The sequence below is a fragment of the Triticum aestivum genome, chromosome 3A (genome assembly GCF_018294505.1).
Source record: "Triticum aestivum cultivar Chinese Spring chromosome 3A, IWGSC CS RefSeq v2.1, whole genome shotgun sequence".
NCBI classification, from domain to species: Eukaryota; Viridiplantae; Streptophyta; class Magnoliopsida; order Poales; family Poaceae; genus Triticum; species Triticum aestivum.
This window is the reverse complement of record NC_057800.1, coordinates 750,199,912-750,221,992: the sequence shown is the minus strand read 5'-3', so window position 1 is coordinate 750,221,992 and position 22,081 is coordinate 750,199,912. Positions and strand designations below refer to the sequence as shown.

The 22,081-nt window shown below is 44.1% G+C and overlaps 1 protein-coding gene across 1 annotated transcript; it reads right to left on the bottom strand.

Moving 5' to 3' along the window:
• Positions 1–2,507: 2,507 nt before the first annotated feature.
• On the bottom strand, positions 2,508–6,846 carry LOC123057380 (uncharacterized). The gene is given in 4 exon segments (XM_044480385.1): positions 2,508–2,669; positions 2,858–3,141; positions 3,144–3,423; positions 6,547–6,846. Coding segments are annotated over 4 exon segments (1,026 nt in total).
• Positions 6,847–22,081: the final 15,235 nt, after the last annotated feature.

The window sequence follows — 22,081 nt, the reverse complement described above, 5'->3', positions numbered from 1 at the left end:
GTTGGCAAGCTCCAGCAAGGTATGCGTGCATCATTTTACTGATTCAAAAGGAGGCGATCCCTTTATAGCCGACTCCCTAGATTGTTGGTAATTTGAGCCTCTCTTGCCCATCCCTAATATTATTGCATGTGTGCATTGTACAGAAATATAGCCCGTATATAGAAATGACATTCTCTTTAGGGAACATAAACATTAGGATTGATTTATTTTTTGTATATATTACATTGTGCAGGATAGTTTATTTCTCCCTTTTGGAGGTTCTGGTATATAATATTTTGAACCATATGAATTTTATGATATGTTCAACTCAACATTTCCCAAACAATTCTATTGAAACTCTTTAAATGGACGGCCGCGGCAACGCGCGCCTATATGATCTAGTATAACATAAGATTGATGGGATGACTTAGAAGATGCATATGTTACCGATTGACAATAAATTCATGAAATTATTGTCCATGCATGCACTGGATGGTTTTGTGTTTGAAAGCGGAGCATGCATCCAGAGTTCATTAACAGCTTATCTCTTTGGGCCCTAGCCTTTATAATTAGAATACTCTTGGCCCATCACAATTAATTCTTTACGACCCTCCAAGTAATAGCTCATGAAGCTTCATTTGCCAAGTGTTAATTGCATTTATGCTAAAAAGAGTTAATTACATTTTTCTAAAAATGTGTTAACGATATTAGTACCAAGTAGCAGGGTGACCCGCTCACTTGCGCGGCTAGATGTAACACATATTGCTATATTTAATATTATGTAGTCCTCATGATTTTGGTCTGGAAGTTAACTATCATCAATAGTCTAGCAAATTAAATAGACATTTTGTAGAAACATGGTGAAACTTACTAAGGTCATGTTAATGCAAGAAATAAGTGAATAAAGTAGGAGATTATAAATCATGTTTGTTTTCCTCTAGAAGTACTATAGCATGTTGCATTCCAGTGGAAATTTCCACAGGCCTAATATGACTATACCTTTGTTTTGAACAACACCAAGATATTCTATCATAGGACTTCTCTCCTCTAACCCTACTTTTCAATGTTCAAGAAGGGATCATTAAAAATCCACTGGATAAAATTGGTGTTTTGGATCAATGTGGAATCCATTGGTTTTCATATGTTTTACCCACTTTTCCTCTTCGGTTTGCCCTCACCCATATGTTTCTCTATCTTCAGATCAATCATTTTTTAAGAAGTTTCTTATAATTATTGTTAACTCATTGGTGAATCAAATGACCTCTTAGCCCAGGTTGTATTACAGCTGTCTATTTGATTTATATTGTATTATCGTCATATCCTCATCTTAATTACTCTGATTGTCTTTGTCAGAGTATCACTCAATTTGATGCAATTCCAGCTTTCTGTTATTGAATTTTTTTGCGACATTATTTTTGACTACCAAAAAGATCATAGATTGTAGCTATTTTCATTGCCTTATTGCTGAAAACATTTTTGCTACAACATTCTCTACTGGTCAGTCAAAAGCTAGCTTGTCCTTTCACCTCATATGCATGTTGCCGCCTCTAACGCACTCTTTTATGGTAGTGAAATTATCAATGAGGAAGTTTCCGGGCTCACATTAGTTAGATAGTGGGTGTACAATTTCTTCATTTTGGATCGAATCGTCAATCATAAATAACATTTTTATTCATTATTTTTCATAATGCCATGATATGTTTATCTCTTTCTTTCAACAAATATATTCATCCTTGTATACTCAACATAATTCTTCTGCAATATTCCCTCGCACTTAAACATGATGTAGCCTGTTTGACACAATGGTGCCCTTGTCTGGTTCTGCATGACTTGTACATTTTAACACAATGACCGATTATATATTGCGAAGCTAGTATAGAAAAACAGTGATCCACGGAAGCATATCTGGCATCAGCGGTACTGACGAGAGAAAAGAGAAATAACCCACCCACCTAGCCAAGACGCCGCGAGAACGTATCACAAGCTCATGTGTTTGATCCATGGCACATCATCGAAACAATTGGATATGTTGTTGTGGATGCACCGCAGTCTGATTTGAGGGGTATCTACAAGCATGTATTAAGCATTCTCTTTGGTGCATGTGCTTGGATCTACTATATCTCATTCTAATATATATTCGAGCTTTGTCAAGTACGTATTACGATAGATACAATGAAGCTTCATTTTATTGAAGAGAATTGTATGTCCGCTTGTTACCATGTTAAGTCATCCCTAGTATTGAACGTGTGTGTCCACTGAGAAAAGAAGTCAACACTAGTACATTGCTGGCTCAAAATCCTGTAGCCAGCGAATGTTTGTAGTACATTTGAGAAGATGTCTGTATTTCATTAAATGCCAGCAGCCAGCGACAGGACAATACAGATTTAGCCATTAATTATTGATAATAAAGAAACGACATAAAATTTGACGAAAGATTGCATCCAGATGTAACTAGATGACAACAGATCGACGAACTATCGTCCATTGTTTAATGCTTTCACTTGAACGGAACGACATAGCGCATCTTCTCAGTACGGGAACGGGAAGCCGACATTCGTCTCCAGCCCAGCAGTGATCTCTGGTGGCGGAGGCATCCCCATCTCATCATCGAATCCTAGCGGCTGAGGTATCACCATCTGCATCTCCTCCATTTCCATACCCGCGGCGAACACCAACGGTGGAGGCATCTCCTGCCTATCCATCCCGGCGGTGAACGCCTGTGCGGGAGGCAGCCCCATCAACATCTGCTGCTACATATTAATCTCGGAGGCGAACACCTCATGCGGAGGCAGCGTTGCCATCAGTATCTGATGCTCCTGCTGCTACCGAGCTCCAAAGTACTGCCACCGAAGAGCTGCATCGGGAGCGGCGGGGCCACCTCCTCCGTGCGGCTCACGTCGACGCGAAAGAGAACCTGGTTGGGGCATTCGGAGATGACGTCATTCACGTGCATCAGCGCGGCAAAGAAGGCCACCAAGTCCTCGTTCCCCATGTCGCGCACGTTCGGGTCAACCCAAGCCGCTATCGGCTCCCCCGCATCACGCTGCTTCGCTGTGACTTCCTCGCGCTCTGTCTGCTTCTTCACCTTGACTAGGTCCGTGCGCAGCTCGTGGAACTCCTCGTGCAGCTTCTCCATCTTCTAATCTTCGATGGCAGCACCTCCTCCCTCGCGCCAGCCCCCACACCGTCCCCCACCAGGAAGCGTTCCACGACGGTGTCGGCGGAGGGGTGGCTGAAGGAGAAGGCATTGTCGTCGGGCGAGAAGGTGAGAGCGGCCACCTGGGTGCCGGTCAGGACCGCTAGATCGCTCGCCTTGCTGAAAAACCCCACGCGGCCCTTGGAGAAGCAGACGTGCGGGGCATCGTCCTGCTCGATCGGGCGGATGACGGTCTTCTTCCAGCCGCTGCCACCCCCCCCCCCCCCCCCGCCCCCACCGGTTGGGCGCTGCCATTACTTGCTCGCTTTGTGGCTAAGGTGCTGCAATTATTCAGATCTTGCAATTTTTTCATGCTTAATTTCGTGCTTTTTAGTTGTTCACATGCATGTTTTTCATGCACAAGTTCATGATTTTTAGCTGTTTGGGTCTTGCTTTCTTTAATGCCCGGGTTCATGATTTTTAGTTGGTCATATCTTGCAATTTTTTCATGCTTAAGTTTATGTTTTCTAGTTGTTCAGATATAGCAATTTTTAGTTGGTGCATGTTGTCATCCTTTGACCCGTGAGTTTTAATGTACACAGCTCAGTGAATAACGAATTGAATCTCATGGCCTATCATGACTTTTAATGTACGTAGTTCAGTGAAGCGATTCTCACCGGCCGCTTGCTATATAAACCCACCGACACCGAGACGTAGTTACACACACTCTTCCTCCCTTGCTGTGAGCGAGGGAGGAAGAAGACCGTCATCTGCCGGACCGAGCAGGAGGATGCCCATCACGTCTGCTTCTCCAAGAGCTGCCTCGGGCTCTTTATTTTTGTAAGCGCTATAAAATCAGGCCAGCAAGGCAGATCGTGTGAGCCAGATTGCATGCGTGCCCCGAACACCCCAGAACAGTGGGTAGTGTATAGAGGTTTATAGGAGAAATGTTCACAATATATAAAATGTTTTCCGGCACAATTTTGTAAAAATGTTTGCAACATATGAAGAAAATCTTTGTGTAATTTTAATTAATGTTCATATAACACTTAAAAATACTCCCACATTTTTTAAATTGTTCAAGAAATTTTTGAAAGAACAATCAACAACATTATGAATTATGTTCACCTTGTATTTACAGAATGTTCAACATGACTTAGACTGGGTGTGGATCTTATCTTCTTGTCAATACAAGAAGCCGGCGTTCGGCTCAAGCGCCTGCTACAGCATCTCCATCCCGGCGGGAAATTCCGGTGGAGGCGGTTGTAGAGACACCCAGTGTTGAACCCTGGCGGGCGAGGAATATAAATCTGTACCATATCCATCGCAGTGGCCAACCCGGCTGGCGGAGGCATTTTCTACATATCAACTAAATTCCAACGATGAGAAGCCATTGATTAATTATTACTATGATAAGGAGACAACCTAATGATTGAGGAAAGGTTTCATCCAGATCTAGGTAGATGCATTGTAATATATAACATAAGATTGATGGCATGACTTAGAAGATGCATATGTTACCGATTGACAATAAATTCACGAAATTAGTGTCCATGCATGCACGGGATGGTTTTGTGTTTGAAAGCGGAGCATGCATCCACAGTTCATTAAGAGCTTATCTCTCTGGGCCCTAGCCTCTATAATTAGAACACTCTTGGCCCATCACAGTTAATTCTTTACGACCCTCCAAGTAATAGCTCATGAAGCTTCATTTGCCAAGTGTTAATTACATTTATGCTAAAAAGTGTTAATTACGTTTATGCTAAAAAGTGTTAATTACATTTTCCTAAAAATGTGTTAACGATATCAGTACCTACTAGCAGGGTGAGCCGCTCGTTTGCGCGGCTAGATGTAACACATATTGCTATATTTAATATTATGTAGTCCTCGTGATATTGGTCTGGAAGTTAACTATCATCAATAGTCTGGCAAATAAAACGGACATTTGTAGAAACATGGTGAAACTTACTAAGGTCATGTTAATGCAAGAAATAAGTAAATAAAGTAGGAGATTATACATCGTGTGTGTTTTCCTCTAAAAGTACTATAGCATGTTGCATTCCATTGGAAATTCCCGCAGGTCTAATATGACTAGACCTTTGTTTTGAACAACTCCAAGAAATTCTATGATAGGACTTCTCTCCTCTAACCCTACTTTTAAATGTTCAAGAAGGGATCATTAAAAAACCTCTAGATAAAATTGGTGTTTTGGATCGATGTGGAATCCATTGGTTTTCATATGTTTTACCCACTTTTCCTCTTCGATTTGCCCTCATCCATATGTTTCCCTATCTTCAGATCAATCATTTTTTAAGAAATTGCTTATAATTATTGTTAACTCATTGATGAATCAAATTACCTCTTAGCCCAGGTTGTATTACAACTGTCTATTTGATTAATATTGTATTATCGTCATATCCTCATCTTAATTACTATGATTGTCTTTGTCGGAGTATCACTTGATCTGATGCAATTCTAGCTTTTTGTTATTGAAATTTTTGAGACATTATTTTTCACTCCCAAAAAGATCATAGACTGTAGCTATTTTTCATTGCCTTTTTATGGCTGAAAACATCTTTGCTACAACATTCTCTATTGGTCAGTCACAACCTAGCTTGTCCATTCACCTCATATGCATGTTGTCGCCTCTAACGCGTTCTTTTATGGGAGTGAAATTATCAGTGAGGAAGTTTCCGGGCTCACATTTTGGATCAAATCCATAAAAAAATTTGTTCATTATTTTTCATAATGCCATGATATGTTTATCTCTTTCTTTCAACAAATATATTCATCCTTGTATATTCATCAGAATTCTTCTGCAATATTCCCATGCACTTAAACAAGATGTAGCCTATTTGACACAATGGTGCCCTTGTCTGGTTCTGCACGACTTACATCTTTTGACACAATGACCGATTATATATTGCCAAGCCAGTATAGAAAACCTGTGATCCACGGAAGCATATCTGGCATCGACGGTACTAACGAGAGAAAAGAGAAATAACCCACTCACCCACCCAAGACGTCGCGAGCACGTATCACAAGCTCGTGTGTTTGATCCATGGCACATCATCGAAACAATTGGATATGTTGTTGTGGATGCACCGCAGTCTGGTTTGAGGCGTATCTACAGGCATGTATTAAGCATTCTCTTTGGTGCATGTGTTTGGGTCTACTGATGTAGAGGCCGGAGGTTTTCCTTCTTTTAAAAAAAGGGTTTGGGTCTACTATATCCCATTCTAATATATATTCAAGGCTTGTCAAGTCCGTATTATGATGGATAAAATGGAGCTTCGTTTTATTGATGAGAATTGTATGTCCGCTTGTTACCATGTTAAGTCATCCCTAGTATTGAACGTGTGTGTCCACTGAGAAAACAAGTCAACACTAGTACATTGTTGGCTGGCGCGTTCGGAGACGATGTCCTTCACCTGCATCAGCGCGGCAAAGAAGGCCACCATGTCCTCGTCCCCCATGTCGCGCACATTCGGGTCAACCCAAGCCGCTATCGGCTCCCCCGTGTCACGCTCATTCGCGGTGACCTCCTCGCGCTCGGTCCACTTCTTCACCTCGGATAGGTCCGTGCGCATCTCGTCGAACTCCTGGTGCCGCTTCTCCATCTTCTGATCATCACTGGCAGCACCCTCCTCCCTCGCGCCAACCCCGGCACCCTTCCCCACCAGGAAGCGTTCCACGACGGTGTCGACAGAGGGGTGCCGAAGGAGAAGCATTGCCACCGGGCGAGAAGGTGAGAGCGGCCACCTGGGTGCCGGTCAGGACCGCTAGATCGCTCGCCTTGCTGAAGAACCCCACGCACCCCTTGGAGAAGCAGATGTGCGTGGCATCGTCCTGCTCGATCCGGCGGATGACGGTCTTTTTCCGGCCGCTTCCCCCCCCCCCCCCCCCCCCCCCCCCCGTTGGACGCTGCCATTACTTGCTCGCTCTGTGGCTAAGGTGCTGCAATTGTTTAGATCTTACAATTTTTTCGTGCTTAAGTTCATGACTTTTTAGTTGTTCAGAGGCATGTTTTTCATGCACAAGTTCATGATTTTTAGCTGTTCTGGTCTTGCTTTCTTTAATGCCCGGGTTTATGATTTTTAGTTGGTCATATCTTGCAATTTTTTCATGCTTAAGTTTATGTTTTTTAGTTGTTCGGATATAGCAATTTTTAGTTGGTGCATGTTGTCATCCTTTGACCCATGAGATTTAGTATACACAGCTCAGCGAATACCGAATTGAATCCCATGGCCTATCACGACTTTTAATGTATGTAGCTCAGTGAAGCGATTCTCACCGGCGCTTGCTATATAAACCCATCGACACCGAGACGTAGTTACACACACTCTTCCTCCCTTGCTGTGAGCGAGGGAGGAAGAAGAACGTCATCTGCCGGACCGAGCAGGAGGATGCCCGTCACGTCTGCTTCTCGAATAGCTGCCCCGGGTTCTTTATTTTGAAAGCGCCGTAAAATCAGGCCAGCAAGGCATATCGTGTGAGCCAGATTGCATGCGTGCCCCGAACACCCCAGAACAGTGGGTAGTGTAGAGAGGTTTATAGGAGAAATGTTCACAACATATAAAATGTTTTCCCACACAATTTTATAAAAATGTTTGTAACATATGAAGAAAATCTTTGTGTAATTTTAATTAATGTTCATAACACTTCAAAATGCTCTCACATTTTTTAAATTGTTCAAGAAATTTTTGAAAAAAATCAACAACTTTATGAGTTATGTTCACCTTGTATTTACAGAATGTTCAGCATGACTTAGACTGGGTGTTGATCTTATCTTCTTGTCAATACAAGAAGCGGGCGTTCGGCTCAAGCGCCTGCTACAGCATCTCCATCTCGGCGGGAAATTCCGGTGGAGGCGGTGGTACAGACATAAACAAGTGCCGTATCTACATCTCCGTCCCAGTGTTGAACCCTAACGGCTGAGGAATGTCCATCTGTACCATATCTATCGCAGTGGCCAACCCCGCTAGCGGAGGCATTTTCTACATATCAACTAAATTCCCACGACTAGAAGCCATTGATTAATTATTACTATAATAAGGAGACAACCTAATTATTGAGGAAAGGTTTCATCCAGATCGAGGTAGATGCATTGTAATATATAACATAAGATTGATGGGATGACTTAGAAGATGCATATGTTACCGATTGACAATAAATTCACGAAATTAGTGTCCATGCATGCACTGGATGGTTTTGTGTTTGAAAGCCGAGCATGCATCGAGAGTTCATTAAGAGCTTATCTCTGTGGGCCCTAGCCTTTATAATTACAATACTCTTGGACCATCATAGTTAATTCTTTACGACCCTCCAAGTAATAGCTCATGAAGCTTCATTTGCCAAGTGTTAATTACATTTATGCTAAAAAGTGTTAATTGCATTTTTCTAAAAATGTGTTAAACGATATTAGTACCAAGTAGCACGGTTACCTGCTTAGTTGCGCGGCTAGATGTAACACATATTGCTATATATAATATTATGTAGCCCTCGTGATTTTGGTCTGGAAGTTAACTATCATCAATAGTCTAGCAAATTAAATGGAAATTTTGTAGAAACATGGTGAAACTTACTAAAATATTTATTCTCAACTGCCTAAAAATACTTCCAAGAGTATTTGAGCACTTTAAAATATTTATAGTATTTAAAATGCACAAATTCAAATATTTATGGCTTGTTCAAAAATCCAGAATGGCTCCATAATTTGCAAGGCCATTTTTGGCAGAGGTTTAAACCAGAACCAAAAATGGTGGGCTTTTATGAAGGGCATTTTGGGTTCATTGAAAATCCAATTGTTGGAGATTAGCATTTTCAGGGGGGTGTTGGGGTTGATTAGCCCCCATTTCAAGTTTAAAATAAATTTAAACATGATGCACATGTTCAACCAATCCTAATGCATGACTAAAGCAGGGATGTGACAATTTATATATAGGAAGTCAAGTTTCGGCTATCGGGAAGGTTTCGGGGGTAATCGGTATTGTACCGGGACCACCCGAAGGGTCCCGGGGGTCCACCGGGTGGGGCCACCTATCCCGGAGGGCCCCATGGGCTAAAGTGGGAGGGGAACCAGCCCCTAGTGGGCTGGTGCGCCCCCCCATGGGCCTCCCCTGCACCTAGGGTTGGAAACCCTAGGGGTGGGGGCGCCCCACTTGGCTTGGGGGGCACTCCACCCCCTTGGCCGCCGCCCCCCTTGGAGATTCAATCTCCTAGGGCCGGCGCCCCCTAGGGGTCCTATATATAGTGGGGGGAGGGAGGGCAGCTGCACCCTAGCCCATGGCGCCTCCCTCTCCCTCCCGTGACACTCCTCCCTCTCCCTGAGCTTGGCGATGCCCTGCCGAGATCACCGTTGCTTCCACCACCACGCCGTCGTGCTGCTCGATCTTCATCAACCTCTCCTTTCCCCTTGCTGGATCAAGTTGGAGGAGACGTCTTCCCAACTGTACGTGTGTTGAACGCGGAGGTGCTGTCCGTTCGGCGCTAGGTCATCGGTGATTTGGATCACGACGAGTACGACTCCATCAACCCCGTTCTCTTGAACGCTTCCGCACGCGATCTACAAGGGTATGTAGATGCACTCCTCTCTCCCTCGTTGCTAGATGACTCCATAGATTGATCTTGGTGATGCGTAGAAAATTTTAAAATTCTGCTACGTTCCCCAATAGTGGCATCATGAGCTAGGTCTATGCGTAGTTTCTTTGCACGAGTAGAACACAAAGCAGTTGTGGGCGTGGATATTGTCAATTTTCTTGCCGTTACTAGTCTTATCTTGATTCAGCGGCATCGTGGGATGAAGCGGCCCGGACCGACCTTACACATACGCTTACGTGAGACTGGTTCCACCGATTGGCATGCACTAGTTGCATAAGGTGGCTAGCGGGTGTCTGACTCTCCCACTTTAGTCGGATCGGATTCGATGAAAAGGGTCCTTATGAAGGGTAAATATAAATTGGCATATCACGTTGTGGTTTTGGCGTAGGTAAGAAACGTTCTTGCTAGAAACCTATAGCAGCCACGTATAAACTTGCAACAACAATTGGAGGACGTCTAACTTGTTTTTGCAGCATGTGCCGTGTGATGTGATATGGCCAAAAGGATGTGATGAATGATATATGTGATATATGAGATTGATCATGTTCTTGTAATAGGAATCACGACTTGCATGTCGATGAGTATGACAACCGGCAGGAGCCATAGGAGTTGTCTTAAATTATTTATGACCTGCGTGTCAACATGAACGTCATGTAATTACTTTACTTTATTGCTAAAGCGTTAGCCATAGTAGTAGAAGTAATGGATGACGAGACAACTTCAAGAAGACACGATGATGGAGATCATGATGATGGAGATCATGGTGTCATGCCGGTGACAACGATGATCATGAAGCCCCGAAGATGGAGATCAAAAGGAGCAAATGATATTGGCCATATCATGTCACTATTTGATTGCATGTGATGTTTATCATGTTTTGTATCTTATTTGCTTAGAACGACGGTAGCTTAAATATGATGATCCCTTGTAATAATTTCAAGAAAGTGTTCCCCCTAACTGTGCACCGTTGCGAAGGTTCATTGTTTCGAAGCACCACGTGATGATCAGGTGTGATAGATTCTAACGTTCGAATAGAACGGGTGTAAGCCAGATTTACACACGTAATACACTTAGGTTGACTTGACGAGCCTAGCATGTACACACATGGCCTCGGAACATGGAAGACCGAAAGGTCGAGCATGAGTCGTATAGAAGATACGATCAACATGAAGATGTTCACCGATGTTGACTAGTCCATCTCACGTGATGATCGGACACGACCTAGTTGACTCGGATCATGTTTCACTTAGATGACTAGAGGGATGTCTATCTGAGTGGGAGTTCATTGAATAATTTGATTAGATGAACTTAATTATCATGAACTTAGTCTAAAATCTTTACACTATGTCTTGTAGATCAAATGGCCCACGCTAATGTTGCCCTCAACTTCAACGCGTTCCTAGAGAAAACCAAGCTGAAAGATGATGGCAGCAACTATACGGACTGGGTCCGGAACCTGAGGATCATCCTCATAACTGTCAAGAAAGATTATGTCCTAGAAGCACCGCTAGGTGACGCACCCATCCCAGAGAACCAAGACGTTATGAACGCTTGGCAGTCACGTGTTGATGATTACTCCCTCGTTCAGTGCGGCATGCTTTACAGCTTAGAACCGGGGCTCCAAAAGCGTTTTGAGAGACACGGAGCATATGAGATGTTCGAAGAGCTGAAAATGGTTTTCCAAGCTCATGCCCGGGTCGAGAGATATGAAGTCTCCGACAAGTTCTTCAGTTGTAAGATGGAGGAAAATAGTTCTGTCAGTGAGCACATACTCAAGATGTCTGGGTTGCATAACCGCTTGAATCAGCTGGGAGTTAATCTCCCGGATGATGCGGTCATTGACAGAATCCTTCACTCGCTTCCACCGAGCTACAAGAGCTTTGTGATGAACTTCAATATGCAGGGGATGGAAAAGACCATTCCTGAAGTATATTCAATGCTGAAATCAGCGGAGGTGGAAATCAAAAAGGAACATCAAGTGTTGATGGTGAATAAAACCACTAAGTTCAAGAAAGGCAAGGGTAAAAAGAACTTCAAGAAGGACGGCAAGGGAGTTGCCGCGCCCGGTAAGCAAGCTGCCGGGAAGAAGTCAAAGAATGGACCCAAGCCTGAGACTGAGTGTTTTTATTGCAAGGGAAGTGGTCACTGGAAGCGGAACTGCCCCAAATACTTAGTGGACAAGAAGGCCAGCAACACTAAAGGTATATGTGATATACATGTAATTGATGTGTACCTTACCAGTACCCGTAGTAGCTCCTGGGTATTGGATACCGGTGCGGTTGCTCACATTTGTAACTCAAAGCAGGAACTGCGGAATAAGCGGAGACTGGCGAAGGACGAGGTGACGATGCGCGTCGGGAATGGTTCCAAGGTCGATGTGATCGCCGTCGGCACGCTGCCTCTACATTTACCTACGGGATTAGTTTTAAACCTCAATAATTGTTATTTAGTGCCAGCTTTGAGCATGAACATTGTATCAGGATCTCGTTTAATTTGAGATGGCTACTCATTTAAATCCGATAATAATGGTTGTTCTATTTATATGAGAGATATGTTTTATGGTCATGCTCCGCTGGTGAATGGTTTATTCTTAATGAATCTCGAGCGTAATGTTACACGTATTCATAGTGTGAATACCAAAAGATGTAAGGTTGATAATGATAGTCCCACATACTTGTGGCACTGCCGCCTTGGTCACATAGGTGTCAAATGCATGAAGAAGCTCCATGTAGATGGACTTTTGGAGTCTCTTGATTACGAATCATTTGACACATGCGAACCATGCCTCATGGGTAAAATGACAAAGACTCCGTTCTTAGGAACAATGGAGCGAGCAACCAACTTATTGGAAATCATACGTACTGATGTGTGCGGTCCAATTAGTGTTGAGGCTCGCGGTGGCTATCGTTATGTTCTCACCCTCACTGATGACTTGAGTAGATATGGGTATGTCTACTTAATGAAACACAAGTCTGAGACTTTTGAAAAGTTCAAGGAATTTCAGAGTGAGGTTGAGAATCAACGTGACAGGAAAATCAAGTTCTTGCGATCAGATCGTGGGGGAGAATACTTGAGTCATGAATTTGGCACACACTTAAGGAAATGTGGAATCGTTTCACAACTCACGCCGCCTGGAACACCTCAGCGTAATGGTATGTCCGAACGTCGTAATCGCACTCTATTGGATATGGTGCGATCTATGATGTCTCTTACCGATTTACCGTTGTCATTTTGGGGCTATGCTTTAGAGACTACCGCATTCACTTTAAACAGGGCTCCGTCGAAATCCGTTGAGACGACACCGTATGAATTATGGTTTGGAAAGAAACCTAAGCTGTCGTTTCTAAAAGTTTGGGGATGCGATGCTTATGTCAAGAAACTTCAACCTGAAAAGCTCGAACCCAAGTCGGAAAAATGCGTCTTCATAGGATACCCTAAAGAAACTATTGGCTATACCTTCTACCTCAGATCCCAAGGCAAGATCTTTGTTGCCAAGAATGGATCCTTTCTAGAGAAAGAGTTTCTCTCGAAAGAAATAAGTGGGAGGAAAGTAGAACTTGATGAAGTATTACCTCTTGAACCAGAGAGTGGCGCAGCTCAGGAAATTGTTCCTAGGGTGCATGCACCGACTAGAGAGGAAGTTAATGATGATGATCATGAAACTTCAGATCAAGTTGCTACTGAACTTCGTAGGTCCACAAGGACACGTTCCGCACCAGAGTGGTACGGCAACCCTATCTTGGAAATCATGTTGTTAGACAATGGTGAACCTTTGAACTATGAAGAAGCGATGGCGGCCCGAATTCCAACAAATGGCTGGAAGCCATGAAATCCGAGATAGGATCCATGTATGAAAACGAAGTATGGACTTTGACTGACTTGCCCGATGATCGGCGAGCCATAGAAAATAAATGGATTTTTAAGAAGAAGACAGACGCGGATGGTAATGTAACCATCTATAAAGCTCGGCTTGTCGCTAAGGGTTATCGACAAGTTCAAGGGGTTGACTAATATGAGACTTTCTCACCCGTAGCGAAGCTGAAGTCCGTCCGAATCATGTTAGCAATTGCCGCATTCTATGAGTATGAGATATGGTAAATGGACGTCAAAATGGCATTCCTTAATGGTTTCCTTAAGGAAGAATTGTATATGATGCAGCCGGAAGGTTTTGTCGATCCTAAGAATGCTGACAAGGTGTGCAAGCTCCAACGCTCGATTTATGGGCTGGTGCAAGCATCTCGGAGTTGGAACATTCTTTTTGATGAGATGATCAAAGCGTTTGGGTTTACGCAGACTTATGGAGAAGCCTGCATTTATAAGAAAGTGAGTGGGAGCTCTGTAGCATTTCTCATATTTTATGCGGATGACATACTGTTGATGGGAAATGATATAGAATTCTTAGAAAGCATAAAGGCCTACTTGAACAAGTGTTTTTCAATGAAGGATCTTAGAGAAGCTGCTTATATATTAGGCATCAAGATCTATAGAGATAGATCGAGACGCCTCATTGGTCTTTCACAGAGTACGTACCTTGACAAGATATTGAAGAAGTTCAAAATGGATCAGTCAAAGAAGGGGTTCTTGCCTGTATTGCATGGTACGAGATTGAGCACGGCTCAATGCCCGACCACGGCAGAAGATAGAGAAAAGATGAGTGTCGTCCCCTATGCCTCGGCCATAGGGTCTATCATGTATGCTATGCTGTGTACCAGACCTGATGTAAACCTTGTCGTAAGTTTGGTAGGAAGGTACCAAAGTAATCCCAGCATGGAACACTGGACAACGGCCAAGAATATCCTGAAGTACCTGAAGAGGACTAAGGATATGTTTCTCGTTTATGGAGGTGACGAAGAGCTCGTCGTAAAGGGTTACGTCGATGCTAGCTTCGACACAGATCTGGATGACTCTAAGTCACAAACCGGATACGTGTATATTTTGAATGGTGGGGCAGTAAACTGGTGCAGTTGCAAGCAAAGTGTTGTGGCGGGATCTACATGTGAAGCGGAGTACATGGCAGCCTCGGAGGCAGAACAAGAGGCAATCTGGGTGAAGGAGTTCATTACCGACCTAGGAGTCATACCCAATGCGTCGGGCCCGATGACTCTCTTCTGTGACAACACTGGAGCTATTGCCCTTGCCAAGGAGCCCAGGTTTCACAGGAAGACCAGGCGTATCAAGCGTCGCTTCAACTCCATTCTTGAAAGTGTTCAAAATGGAGACATAGATATTTGTAAAGTACATACGAACCTGAATGTGGCAGATCCGTTGACTAAACCTCTCCCTAGAGCAAAACATGATCAACACCAGAATTGCATGGGTGTTTGATTCATCACAATGTAACTAGACTATTAACTCTAGTGCAAGTGGGAGACTGTTGGAAATATGCCCTAGAGGCAATAATAAAATGGTTATTATTATATTTCTTTGTTCATGATAATTGTCTATTGTTCATGCTATAATTGTGTTATCTAGAAATCGTAATACATGTGTGAATACATAGACTACAACACGTCCCTAGTGAGCCTCTAGTTGACTAGCTCATTGATCAAAAGATAGTCATGGTTTCCTAACTATGGACGTTGGATGTCATTGATAACAGGATCACATCATTAGGAGAATGATGTGATGGACAAGACCCAATCTTAAGCATAGCTCAAAGATCGTGTAGTTCGTTTGCTATAGCTTTTCTGAATGTCAAGTATCATTTCCATAGACCATGAGATTGTGCAACTCCCGGATACCGTAGGAGTGCTTTGGGTGTGCCAAACGTCACAACGTAACTGGGTGACTATAAAGGTACACTACAGGTATCTCCAAAAGTGTCTGTTGGGTTGGCACGAATCAAGACTGGGATTTGTCACTCCGTATGACGGAGAGGTATCTCTGGGCCCACTCGGTAATGCATCATCATAATGAGCTCAATGTGACCAAGTGGTTGATCACGGGATCATGCATTACGGTACGAGTAAAGTGACTTGCCGGTAACGAGATTGAACGAGGTATTGGGATACCGACGATCGAGTCTCGGGCAAGTAACGTACCGATTGACAAAGGGAATTGTATACGGGATTGATCGAATCCTCGACATCATGGTTCATCCGATGAGATCATCGAAGAGCATGTGGGAGCCAACATGGGTATCCATATCCCGCTGGTGGTTATTGACCGGAGAGTCGTCTTGGTCATGTCTGCGTGTCTCCCGAACCCGTAGGGTCTACACACTTAAGGTTCAGTGATGCTAGGGTTGTTGAGATATTAGTATACGGTAACCCAAAAGTTGTTCGGAGTCCCAGATGAGATCCCGGACGTCACAAGGAGTTCTGGAATGGTCCGGAGATGAAGATTTATATATAGGAAGTCAAGTTTCGCCCATCGGGAAGGTTTCGGGGGTAATCAGTATTGTACCGGGACCACCGGAAGGGTCCGGGGGTCCACCGGGTGGGGCCACCTATCCCAGAGGGCCCCATGGGCTAAAGTGGAAGGGGAACCAGCCCCTAGTGGGCTGATGCGCCCCCATGGGCCTCCCCTGCGCCTAGGGTTGGAAACCCTAGGGGTGGGGGCGCCCCACTTGGCTTGGGGGGCACTCCACCCCCTTGGCCGCCGCCCCCCTTGGAGATTCAATCTCCTAGGGCTGGCGCCCCCCTAGGGGTCCTATATATAGTGGGGGGAGGGAGGGCAGCTGCACCCTAGCCCCTGGCGCCTCCCTCTCCCTCCCGTGACACTCCTTCCTCTCCCTGAGCTTGGCGAAGCCCTGCCGAGAACACCGTTGCTTCCACCACCACGCCGTCGTGCTGCTGGATCTTCATCAACCTCTCCTTTCCCCTTTCTGGATCAAGTTGGAGGAGACGTATTCCCAACCGTACGTGTGTTGAACGCGGAGGTGCCGTCCGTTCGGCACTAGGTCATCGGTGATTTGGATCACGACGAGTACGACTCCATCAACCCCGTTCTCTTGAACGCTTCCGTGCGCGATCTACAAGGGTGTGTAGATGCACTCCTATCTCCCTCGTTGCTAGATGACTCCATAGATTGATCTTGGTGATGCGTAGAAAATTTTAAAATTCTGCTACATTCCCCAACACCTCCGAGTTCAGCACACGTTCAGCTCGATGATGTCCCGCGAACTCCGATCCAGCAGAGCTTCACGGGAGAGTTCCGTCAGCACGACGGCGTGGTGACAGTGATGATGTTGCTACCGACACAGGGCTTTGCCTAAGCACCGCTACGTTATGACCGAGGTGGAATATGATGGAGGGGGGCACCGCACACGGCTGGGAGAGATCAACTGATCAACATGTGTGTCTAGAGGTGCCCCCCTGCCCCTGTATATAAAGGAGCAAGGGGGGAGGCCGGCCGGCCCTCTATGGGCGCACCAGGAGGAGGAGTCCTCCTCCTAGTAGGAGTAGGACTCCCCTTTCCTACTCCTACTAGGAGGAGGAAAGGAAGGAGGAGAAGGAGAAGGAAGGAAAAGTAGGAAAGGGGGGCCGGCCCCCTAGTCCAATTCGGTTTGGGCTAGGGGGGCCGCGCGCCCTGCCTCCTCTCTTCCACCACTTGGCCCATGAGGCCCATTACTTCTTCCTTGTATTCCCGTAACTCCTCGGTACCCCCGAAAATACCCGAATCACTCGAAACCTTTCTGATGTCCGAATATAGTCGTCCAATATATCGATCTTTACGTCTCGACCATTTCGAGACTCCTCGTCATGTCCCCGATCTCATCCGGGACTCTGAACTACCTTCGGTACATCAAATCACATAAACTCATAATACAATCGTCACCGAAACTTTAAGCATGCGGACCCTACGGGTTCGAGAACTATGTAGACATGACCGAGACATGTCCCCGGTCAATAACCAATAGCGGAACCTGGATGCTCATATTGGCTCCCACATATTCTATGAAGATCTTTATCGGTCAGACCGCATAACAACATACGTTGTTCCCTTTGTCATCGGTATGTTACTTGCCCGAGATTCGATCGTTGGTATCTCAATACCTAGTTCAATCTCGTTACCGGCAAGTCTCTTTACTCGTTCCGTAATACATCATCCTGCAACTAACTTATTAGTTGCAATGCTTGCAAGGCTTAAGTGATGTGCATTACCGAGAGGGCCCAGAGATACCTCTCTGACAATCGGAGTGACAAATCCTAATCTCGAAATACGCCAACCCAACAAGTACCTTCGGAGACACCTGTAGAGCACCTTTATAATCACCCAGTTACGTTGTGATGTTTGGTAGCACACAAAGTGTTCCTCCGGTATACGGGGGTTGCATAATCTCATAGTCATAGGAACATGTATAAGTTATGAAGAAAGCAATAGCAACAAACTAAACGATCAAGTGCTAAGCTAATGGAATGGGTCAAGTCAATCATATCATTCTCCTAATGATGTGATCCCGTTAATCAAATGACAACTCATGTCTATGGCTAGGAAACATAACCATCTTCGATTAACGATCTAGTCAAGTAGAGCCATACTAGTGATACTTTGTTTGTCTATGTATTCACACATGTATTATGTTTCCGGTTAATACAATTCTAGCATGAATAATAAACATTTATCATGATATAAGGACATAAATAATAACTTTATTATTGCCTCTAGGGCATATTTCCTTCACAAAGATGAATGAGCTACCTAGCCATTTTATTCTAAATAGGTGGAAGAAAACGGTTAATAGGAGGGTACTATATGATAGCTACGGCAACTTTCTTGAAGAGAATGAAAGTAGTTCCTCTGATTTGGCAAAGCGAAAAATGGTTTCTGAGATACACCAAGCAGTGGATGATACAATTAGGTTGGCTGAACACTCTCCTGAAGAATTGGAAGCAATAAGAAACATTCTCATCGACATGAAAAGAAATGTTTCTAAAAGGGTTGTTGCCAATCATCCTAGTAGACAAGATGAGTTTGAGGCATATATTGGTTGTACTATGCCTAATCAAGTTGAAATTCATCCACCAACAGATGTCCATACAAAAGGGAGATGCAAAAGAATTAAGGGGCACTTAGACAAGGGTGGGCATCAAAATAAGGATGTAGAAGGGAAGAAAAATAAGGATGGAGAGGGGAAGAAAAATATTGGTGGACAAAAAAAGAAAGTGCCTAGAACGTGCAAGAAGTGTAAGCAAGTTGGCTTCCATGCTAGCCGTAATTGCCCTAACAATAACTAAGAAAACTACTGGTACTTTTCATGACCATACAATTTATTTTTCTTTCAAAAAATGTATACACAGACACAAACTTATCTGTTTATGTCAAACTGCAGGTCTTGTTCCAACTCCACGATGCATTTTGGAACGACAACTTTGCATTGAAGCTCATGTGTTGGACGGATTTTACATGAACTTTCCGCTTATATTTCCTAGGAGATTATTATTTTATTTCCAAATATTGTAGTTCTGTTGAATATTTATGTCCGAATATTGTATTTCTGAATATTTATGTCTGAAGATTCATCAAAATGGCCAGAGAGAAATTTTGTTTCGCGATGCAAGAATAATATTTCGCACGGCAAGTTGTTTGCTCCAGTTTACTGTGTACAAGTGATGTTGAAATCATCGCCTGCTTATGTCAAGTGTGGGAAAGGTTTGTAGATAACAGAGGGCATTGAGCTTACCAGGATCCCCTGCCTACTCCTCCTGCTGCTATCTTTTGGCTGGCAACTGTTCGCTTTTACTAAAAAGGGTTAGACTTAGACAGGATAATAAGGCACAAGAGGTTCATTGGTTAACGTTGCGTCCTGTTGGTTTTAGCACATGTGGCTTACGGAATTCTGAAATTAGCAAGACAAAAGATGTTAAATCACCAGTACATGCCTCACTTTTAACAAGGGAATATTTCTGCAACCAATTCACATTCATTCTGTAAATCTGCAAATTCAGTATGTACAGCAGTAGCAAAAGAGCAAATATTTCTTGTATATATCCAAATTAATTCAAGTGTTTTTTGAAGCTGTTGTTTGTACATCCAAATATTTCACTATGTAGCAACATGGTCATACTTAAATGTACATCCAAATCGACGTGGATAGCAAAGCAACAGCAATAGCAAGAGCAAATGTTTCTGTATGTACATCGACTCACGTGTTTTTTGAATACCCACTCTCACTTTCACTTCAGGTGAAACAAAACAACAAAGATTTATCTTATCTGTACATCACCATTCAGTCAGCTACAGCAAGAACACCAACAATTTTAATCTACAGCAAAACAACAGCTCCAGAGGGCAAGCAAGTTGCCGGGTCGCTGTCGCATGGAGGCAGCGCCGCCGGCCGCCGCCACAGGGTCTCCCTCGCCTGGGCCAGCGCCATGTCGCTGGATCGTGGACGTCGCCTTGGCCAGGGTCATCTCGGTGGCCGTCTCGTCGCCGTTGGGTGGGGATACCGCCAGCGCGCGCCAGATCGCCTGGGGGCATCGCGGTCGCGTCGTTGCTCCACCGTGGCCTCCGAGTCGCCGTCGCTAGGGGTGCGGCACCGGCCTCCAAGTCGCAGTCCAGTAGCCGCCGCCAAGTCTCGCCCTCGCCTGGGTCGAGATTCGTTTTGCTTTTTTCTTTTCTTTCTAGTTCGCTAAATCTTTCATAAGACAGAACGTAAGCACGCGGGGTTATGTGCAAAAGAATTATTAAGTGGATGGCCATATTCCCATCTCCGATCTCTGCTGTACGTCCTCGATCTGATGGGCTAGGATGATAGTTTTCAGTTTTTACTGATCAAGCGTTTTCACTTGACACAGGAGGGCACACTGCCAGCCATCACGTCCGGCCATCACGCACGCACTAACCGGCCAGCACATCTAGCCACTACTCCAACTAACTCCATGCATGATGGTAATCACCAACTACATGCACGTAATGCCATCCACTCGTATCCAAGCGCCACCCACACACGGCCAAGAGCCACCGGCTTGGACTCATTCCATGCAAACTACACTGACTCCTCCATGCACTAACTAACTAACCGAGTCACCTGACTAGCTAGTACCGTACTGAACGTCACCTCCAACTAATCCGTCCAGCCGTCCGGTCTTGCTTCAACCCTTCTTGCGTTTTGTCGATTCACACGACTATGCTGCATCAAACAGCACCGCGACTTCTCGTTGCCATCAGAATCTCACCATGCTCGCCGCAGCGCACGGCAGCCCGGCATCTCTCCTCCATCACGCGTATAGCTGAAACTTCACCGGACACTTGAGACCCCAGACTAAACTACATGCAAAACTCAAATATGCAAACACATGGAATCAAGATTAAGGCTAACAGCAAGGCCTTAATCATGTTTGTGTCCGGGCAGGAGTAGTTTGTTGTCACAGTTATATTATTCTAAATAAATCATGCAAGATCTATGTAAGATCCACATACCTGGGTGCAAGATCCATTATCACAGTTATTTTACAATTTTCAATCCCCTGATGTTTTAGGTAATTCATCCGCGGTATTTAAGTCAAATAAATGCTTTTTAAAATCATCCATATCTTTTAAACCGTAACTCCGATTTGAACATGTTATGTATGAAATTTGATTAGAAAAATATGTAGAATATGAATATGAGATTATTTTTACCTGTTAAGTATTTTTAAATATTATTGAGTCAAACCAAATGATTTTCTAAATTATCTGTATCTTTTAAACCGTAACTTCGTTTTTAACATATTATATATGAAATTTTAGTAGAAAAATGTGTGGAATCTAAATATGATGTTAATTTTACCTGTTAAATATTTTTTAAATATTTTATGGAAGCAAACTTATAATTTATAGCACAAGATTCGTTTTTTTATACCGGCAGCGATCCGGATTGCAAATAAACACCACACTATAACCATATACGGAAAAGAAAACATCGATAACTACACATGCATACCTCTGAAAAATGTCGTAGGCGAAAACAACAGATTTCTCATCGCGAGAGTGAGAGAAAGCAAGCGAGCGAGCGAGCGAGCGAGAGAGAGAGAGAGAGAGAGAGAGAGAGAGAGAGAGAGAGAGAGAGAGAGAGAGGGAGGGAGGGAGAAGAGAGGGAGAGAGACGCCTTAGGATTAACCATATTCAACACACGTTTTTTGTTGTTTCGTGTGAACACCGAGGCCATCGCCGGCGAGGGTGAGAAGAAGGATAAACGGCAACACAAATATGATGCCTCGCAAAAATAAAGGAGATGGACCTATTGTGGTCTTGAGTGATGGTTGTTGAGTTAAGAGTGTGTGTTATGTTTTCTCTCGTGTTGCAACACACAGACTTTTTTTTGCTAGTAAAGCAAATAGTGTTTCTTGTCGTCCATCGTCAGCAATTTTGCAAAATAGTCCCTGTCCTTTTTGGTATTCAACCCGCGGTCCCTTTTTCGGTTGCTGGCGAGCGAGACGAGCT